The following is a 7,630-nucleotide window of genomic DNA, read 5'->3' on the forward strand; positions in this document are numbered from 1 at the left end:
CCCATCATCTAAATGAACAGTAATTTTTTTTTATTTTTTAATAAACATGGAATAATATTCCCAGAATTATTTAAGCAGCAATCAAACCACACATGGCCTACTTACAGCCAAATCTAAAGGTTTATGAAACTATTTCCCAGAAGCAATGACACACAGAATCTGGATCAGATGAGTTTTCCTGTGCATAAGCAAAGCCAAAAGCTCAGTGTAGGTTCACTCCCCCATTTTTCATGGGCAAAGGCAACACCAGTGATGCCAGACCTATGCACAAGCTTGAAGGTTTCAGAGGCAGAGTTGAGCTGGATTGAACCTTCAGTGACTACAGCTCCGCCCAATGCACCAAACTAGATCCCCCACAGCATTTGCTATAGTTTTCCAAAGAACTGAGCCTGAAAGAAGATTCAGAGAATCAAATCAACCCAGACATTCTGAGCAGTTTGTGCGAGATCTATGTGAGAACAGCCAGACCACAGTGCATCGGTTATTCTTCCAAAACTGCATTTTTGAGAACCAGAAATCCCCCAGACATAGCCACCAACTGAACTGAAACTCAGACAGTTCTAAAACACATGGCTCTGTAGCAATGATGGCTGATCCTTACCCAGAGAGGCCAGAGTTTCATAGTTCTCCTTCATCACACTCTTGTACAGCTCCTTCTGCCATTCCTCCAGCTCCTTCCACTCGTCCTTTGAGAAACAGACTGCAACATCCTCAAATGTCACTGGCGCCTGAAGCAAGAAGAGCAAAGCACTTACTGAAGTAACCATGGCCTCTGGCATCACATCTCAGTTCTCAGGCTAGGGGTTTGCTAAAGCTAGGTCAGATTCCATGCTGTACTCCAACATGCCAAATATTATGGCTTTATTTGCTAATGAAGCAAAGTATTAGATTCTTGGGATACAACAGTTTACTCTCAAAATTATGTACATGAAAAAGGAACTGCTCTAAAGGACACAGTCCAAATTGCACAGAAGGGCAGCCCTGGCCTCAAACCAGAGGCAAGTGTAATACAAATTGGTAACTAGTTTAAACATTTAAGTGATTTGATGGTTAACTGGCTTCAAAATTATTATCCAAAATTGCTGGGCGCAGTCATCTTGTGTTCAAGGCAGGAAGCAATCTGCAGCATTAGCCAGTTCCCTGTTCTGAAGGGGGCAGAAACTGTTTCACTGTTTCTGTTGCTACTGAAAGGATGGACCCACTACCCCTGCAACCGAGGCGCAGGACTCAAACTGGTATTAGCAGAAAACCTTTTATTTTCTTTCAAACTAAACTCCCATCAGAAAGGTTCTTGCAGCTGGCTGCTAGGGCAGCCCTTTTGAGTCCTTCAGATGGGGGAAGACCGAAGCCATTCAGCACAGCACAATCCAGTCCTGGTTTTACTGCACAACATGAACTTCTAGCCTTGTTTTTCCAACAGAAATCACACGTACATGTCCATGTGGTGGTAGTTGGAATGGGACAGTTGTAAAACCAGGACTGGATCAGCCTATCATGAAAAACCAAAGCCAGCCAGTGATCCAGTCTCAGGATTACGTTGACTCCTCCCATGACAGGCAGCTTTTTTTTTTACCTACAGGAAGACTGGAGGTCAGCAAGATGGACAGGTCAGAATCTGTGCAAAAGAGAATCTGAACAGAAAGATGCATGTTTCTTGTTTGTGCAACTACACCGGTCCTGTAGAAAACTGAAATCTTAGTAGATAGTGACACTTTTGGTTCACTAAAAAATGTCATAATGGATGAGTTTAAGGCCACACAAGTCCCTTTCCAGGTGTCACAATCTACAAAGATTCCATTCTTTTTTTTTTTTCATGACAATATAACACTACCAGTTCTTTTTATAGCACTGATAAGTGTTCAGGTGTGGTAAGACCCTAACCCATAGATCTTTCAATCTAAGTGGATGCCTGAAGCAATGGGAGGAAAAGTGATTTAGCTCAAATTCACAAGACGTTTCTGTGGGAGTAGCAGGATTTGAAATCTGTTCCCAACCCCACTGCATCACCCACAAAGCCCATGCCTCCTCCCATAGTATTTCATAGAAAAAAGCTAGAGTTGACAAATGCCAATTTCCTAGTATTTCTCCCAGTACAATCTTAGAGCAGAGCTGATGAAGCGACAGGTGTGTGCAAACTGGAGAATTGCTTCCTCTGTAGTAGGCACTCTTTATACATAACAATTGTGCCAGCACTACTTAAGTGCTGCAGCTGTCTGCTAGTATGGCCTCCTCCTCTGTACTATCTGGATGAAAGTTAGGATTTTCAAAAAAACATGGTTGTTTCATGGTTATTTTAATAGAAACCCTTTTGCCTCAGAATTTGCAGTCAGGCTGTAAAATGCAGAATCTACCACCACTGCAGCAGGAGTGACATAGTAACTGATGGCAGAGAAAGGCCATCCGATTCCTACAGTCTGCCCGGTTATTCTGTCCACATTGCTAAGGATACATCCCAGGTGCCAGCCACAGAGTATGTGTGACCACTTGCAGTATTTTTCCTTATCCAGGACAGAATTTTTTGTCCTCCTCCTCTGTACTAAATCTTGGATAGATTAGATAATATCTTTAACTCGGTCCTCTCCAACACCCACCTTTCCCATGCCCAACCACATGGATTCTATAATAATCTAAAACAACCAGCAGTACTAGCATGGTTGTTGCCCAAACATCTGGCCTCCTAGGTCTCTGGTGCAGCCTGCTAGACAGATATGGCTATGTAAGCGCTTGGAAAACTGCTACCACTACTGAGCTTGCCAGGTCCCTGGTGCAATGGTGTGGCTGTCGCTGCAGTACAGCGCCAACTCAAGGTGCACAACCGGCGTCCGAGCAGATGTGGCATCTGAGAAGGTGTTTCCTGGCACTGCACAGCTCATACAACCTAGAATGATACTTGCACACTTTTGTATGTGTTTGTGGGGGCGGGGAAATGGGGGGGGGGGGGGGGTTGTGCCCAGAAAACAGTTCTCACAACCATCAGAACTTCCATGGTAATGCCAAAAAAAAACAACTGGGTACACTTACTATAACTAATTCTAGTTTCTCAGAACCCCTCTTCCCCCCCCCACAACTAATTCCACAGACAGTTTCAGGCTGATCCAGTACAGTGCGGAGCGCACTATTAACCCGCGATTGGACGTGCATTTTTGACACGCTAGCTTTACCTCTTATTCAGTAAGGGGTAATAGCGCATCAAAAACGCGTGTCCAACCCCCCCCGAACCTAATAGCACCCGCAACATGCAAATTCATATGGATGGGCCTATTAGGTATTCCTGCGCGATTCAGAAAGCAAAATGTGCAGCCAAGCCGCACATTTTACTTTCAGAAATTAGCACCTACCCAAAGGTAGACGTTAATTTCTCCGGGCACCGGGAACGTGCACAGAAAATCAGTAAGAACTGCTTTTCTGTGCACCCTCCGACTTAATATCATGGCGATATTATCGTACATATTATTATGTACATATTATTATGTATCGGCCCGTTAGTTTGTTCATCACTTTCCGCCAACTGGATTCTGAGACTACTTGCAAAGAACTCAAAGAATCCAGAGAATCATTGAGTTTGATGTACTAAGCATTAAGCAATTCTACTATAGACACAAAACGGAAAAACCCCTTTAGTACATCTGGCTCTTTATACCAGAAATAAGCAGAGAGAGATGAAACTCAGATCACTCACTGGTTTTTACAATGATTTTTAAAAAGTTTACTTCTCACTTTGTTTCAGTGTGCTTTCAGTTTCAGACAACGTGGACCCTGGGAAAGTCTGCACCCATATACAGAAAGTAACTGAAGGTCACATTCTGTGAGAAGGGCAAGTTATTTGAAATAATAATCCTTGCCCTCTGTACAGCACTGCGTATAAACACTGCTTGAACTTTATAAATGCTCTGTGGTTATACAGCTCTGCTGTGTACCTTAAGGATTTTAACCACAAAAAGTTGGTTGCTCTCAGTTTTACATTAAGGAAGCTTACATAAGATTCCTGATAACAAACCTGTAAACAGTCAAGAAACAAGTTCGTAGGTGATATCTTTGTACTTTTCTCAAGAGGGAAGATCACAAACAGATGCCTGAAAGGTGGAATATAAACAAAATAAATAAAAAATTATGCGTTCAGGTGCACTATACCTGAATGGGATCTCCTCCCAGCATCTCATGAATTATAATTGTTCGGGATGACACTGATGAATGTTACTTTTCTTAATTTCAGGCTGGAAAAGGAGAGCTTCGGTATTTCCCCCTGTGGCTGCAAATCGTTTTCTCCCTAAGGTGCAGGCATTGATCAGTTGGATCCCCTGTTCACGACAGCAGTGTTTAACATTTTTTTACATAACTAGAAGGGATTTTTTTAAAACAAAGAACACTAAAAACAAAGATATGAATGGAGGTCTTCAGAGAGGTAAGAAAAACTGCCTTGTTGATGTGCTCCAGGGCTATCATGCTAGAAATGTAGCAAACTCAACTCCTCATCAGTGGGTGTGATTGCACAGTTCTGGAAGTTATTCCCAGCCTGTAGGAATGCAGGGCAGCTTTTAGAACTCTGCAGAGACCAAGCAGGAGTAGACCTGAGGTGACAGTAGGGCTGACAGTTGTTCAGTGATTGTCAAAGTCTGAGGGCCTTTTGGTCAGAGACACAGACAGACACAAAGACCAGGCAGGACTCCTGGTTAACAGGCTCTCCCTCTGCTTCCCTCTCTCAGGGGGCTACAGGGCAGGGCTCCTGGGGCTCTGAGCCCTGTTTACAGTGTTCTTCCTTTCCTCAGGTACTTTAAGATCTGTGTGCCAGGCTCTCTCACTTTTCAGGGGCTGTGAGCCCTATGTGCCAGGCTCTCCCTCTTCTCGGGGGCACTGAGCCCTGTGTGCCAGGCTCTCCCTCTTCTCGGGGTCTCTGAGTCCTGTGTGCCAGGCTCTACCTCTTCTCAGAGACACTGAGCCCTGTGTGCCAGGCTCTCCCTCTTCTCACGGGCACTGAGCCCTGTGTGCCAGACTCTCCCTCTTCTCAGGGGCTCTAAGCCCTGTGTGCCAGACTCTCCCTCTTCTCGGGGGCACTGAGCCCTGTGTGCCAGGCTCTCCCTCTTCTCGGGGGCTCTGAGCCCTGTGTACCAGGCTCTCCCTCTTCTCGGGGGCTCTGAGCCCTGTGTGCCAGGCTCTCCCTCTTCTCGGGGGCACTGAGCCCTGTGTGCCAGGCTCTCCCTCTTCTCGGGGGCTCTAAGCCCTGTGTGCCAGGCTCTCCCTCTTCTCACGGGCACTGAGCCCTGTGCCAGGCTCTCCCTCTTCTCAGGGGCTCTGAGCCCTGTGTGCCAGGCTCTCCCTCTTCTCGGGGGCTCTGAGCCCTGTGTGCCAGGCTCTCCCTCTTCTCGGGGGCACTGAGCCCTGTGTGCCAGGCTCTCCCTCTTCTCACGGGCACTGAGCCCTGTGCCAGGCTCTCCCTCTTCTCAGGGGCTCTGAGCCCTGTGCCAGGCTCTCCCTCTTCTCACGGGCACTGAGCCCTGTGCCAGGCTCTCCCTCTTCTCAGGGGCTCTGAGACTCGTGTGCCAGGCTCTCCCTCTTCTCAGGGGCTCTGAGACTCGTGTGCCAGGCTCTCCCTCTTCTCAGGGACTCTGAGACTCGTGTGCCAGGCCCTCCCTCTTCTCACGGGCACTGAGCCCTGTGCCAGGCTCTCCTTCTTCTCGGATGCTTTGAGCCCAGTGTGCCAGGCTCTCCCGCTGTCGGAGGCTCCGGGGCAGAAGGGAGCAAGCAGCAGGCCTGGTTGCACCCATGAAAACCAGTAATCTCATTGGGCAGGGAAATGAACCTATGAGAGCACCGGATAGTGGAAGCAGCCGGTGTAGGAGGCCACTGAACATTGACAGTTCTTATTGGTGGCCGATGTCAGGTGATATAAAAAAGGACCAATCAAGATGCACATGATTGCGGGAGAGGTGACATCAGAGCCAGGGGCCGAGATATTACGAAGCCCTTGGACCAATGAAAGCTGAGTGGGTGTGTCAGACTCCTCCTCCTAATCCTCTTCCTTTATTAATCTTCCCTACGCTTTCATTACTACTCCTGAGATCATTGCAAGCAAATAGCAACTTTTGTCTTTTTTTCTTTAAAAAATAAATCGTTTGCTAATACTTTTTTCCCCCTGAGATATAAATTCTTCTAAAATTGGACGCCTGTCATTGTTTTTGACAGCCCAAACCGGAAACTTCCGCGCTTCTGCGGCAGTGTGAACAAAGGCGATTCTGTTCTGGGATTTGTAGCCCCCTTAGAATGAAACCACATTATACACATTCCGGTTTTAGGGGGAACTGTCTGCCGCATATATTTCTGATTCTATAACCCCCTCAAATACGTAAGTTCTAATGTTTTTAAAATAGTGATTGTATCCCTCCTCTTAGCGGTGGCAGAAAGCCAAAGTTAGCTAAGGTAACTTTAGCGTGAGGTTGGTTGGGTGTCCAGTAACACCCCCCAGAGACCTTTGTTTTGTACAGAAATAAAATACCTATCTGTTTTTGTCCTGATCGTTCTCTTCTCTGCCTCCCTTTTGGTTGTCTTTTAACTTTCCAGGTTCTCCTTTCCTCATCTCTGGTTCACATTTCTCGTCTCACCGCCTCCATCCGTTCATATCTGGATTTCACCCTCCTTCCATTCAGCAAGTGTTATCACCCTGTTAACCCTTCTCCCAACCCTAATCCATCTCTCCTCTCCATTGACTCTTCCACATTCTCATCTAATCCTCACTGGGTATGTTCCCAGACCAATTTCTGGCTTCTTTCGCCCCCGCCCCACAACCCCTTCCTTTCAAGTTATCTTCCATCAGCTTCCCCTGGATTTTCCCCCCTGTTCATCTCATCTCATGCTCTATATTCTTCTCCATTATCTGGAGTTGCAACCTTATCTTACTTCACTCAAATAGGCTAATCTAATGCTAATTTTGTCCTATTGCATGCACTGATTTCCCTAAGAAAATTAAAACTACAAATTGATGCACGCAATGGGGCAAAACCAGGACTGGATAAGCCTGTTTGGTTGATCTGAGGGTGACGTGACCACTTACACATCCCTAGAATACAGAATACCCTCTTGGTAGAAATCATAACAAACATTATCAGGTTTAAACAACTGATCTTCCTCGGCATTACATCTTCCCCAGAAATCAGGTCAGCAGTAATGATAGCAGGCTGGCAGCATGGGACACCTGCACTCTGTATCCAGGATGTCTCCTCTCCTCATGCTTTCTGACTACAAAAGAAGCATGCACATGGGGGAAGAGCATGTGCTTGTTGTGTACTTGCTCTGCTGGCCAGGGGCTGTTCTGCACAAAGGACTGTGCCACAAGGAATTGCGAGGAACCTGAAGGAGAGGAGGAGGAAGAGGATCTTGGGAGTAATGTGATACAGAGAAATCAGGATAAAAGAGAAGATGGAGAGTATGTGTACTCCAAAAGACAGGTTTCTAATGCCTGACAAGTCAACCCAAAATTACTTCATTGTAACTAATACTTAAAAGATTTTCCATCATTGTTTACAATGAATAAATAAAAAAACAAATTGAGAATGAAGGTTCTGGAAACCATTATCATTGAGTCCCATCTGTCTTGGATGTGAAGGTTGGTAACACTCATGCACCAATTCTCTTTGGA

The 7,630-nt window shown here is 46.0% G+C and overlaps 1 protein-coding gene across 3 annotated transcripts in view; it reads right to left on the minus strand.

Moving 5' to 3' along the window:
* Nucleotides 1–5,779, minus strand: part of LOC115083930 (zinc finger protein 569-like) — an 84,523-nt gene extending 78,744 nt beyond the window's left edge. For all 3 annotated transcript variants that reach the window (XM_029588045.1, XM_029588046.1, XM_029588044.1), the window contains exons 1-2: nucleotides 4,132–5,779; nucleotides 602–728 (exon numbers count right to left, since the gene is read on the minus strand). In XM_029588045.1, coding sequence (XP_029443905.1) covers nucleotides 602–728; nucleotides 4,132–4,155 — 151 coding nt within the window. In that variant the 5' untranslated portion in view covers nucleotides 4,156–5,779. The remainder of the gene's footprint in view (nucleotides 1–601; nucleotides 729–4,131) is intronic.
* Nucleotides 5,780–7,630: the final 1,851 nt, after the last annotated feature.

The sequence above is a fragment of the Rhinatrema bivittatum genome, chromosome 2, assembly GCF_901001135.1.
Source record: "Rhinatrema bivittatum chromosome 2, aRhiBiv1.1, whole genome shotgun sequence".
Lineage (NCBI taxonomy): Eukaryota > Metazoa > Chordata > Amphibia > Gymnophiona > Rhinatrematidae > Rhinatrema > Rhinatrema bivittatum.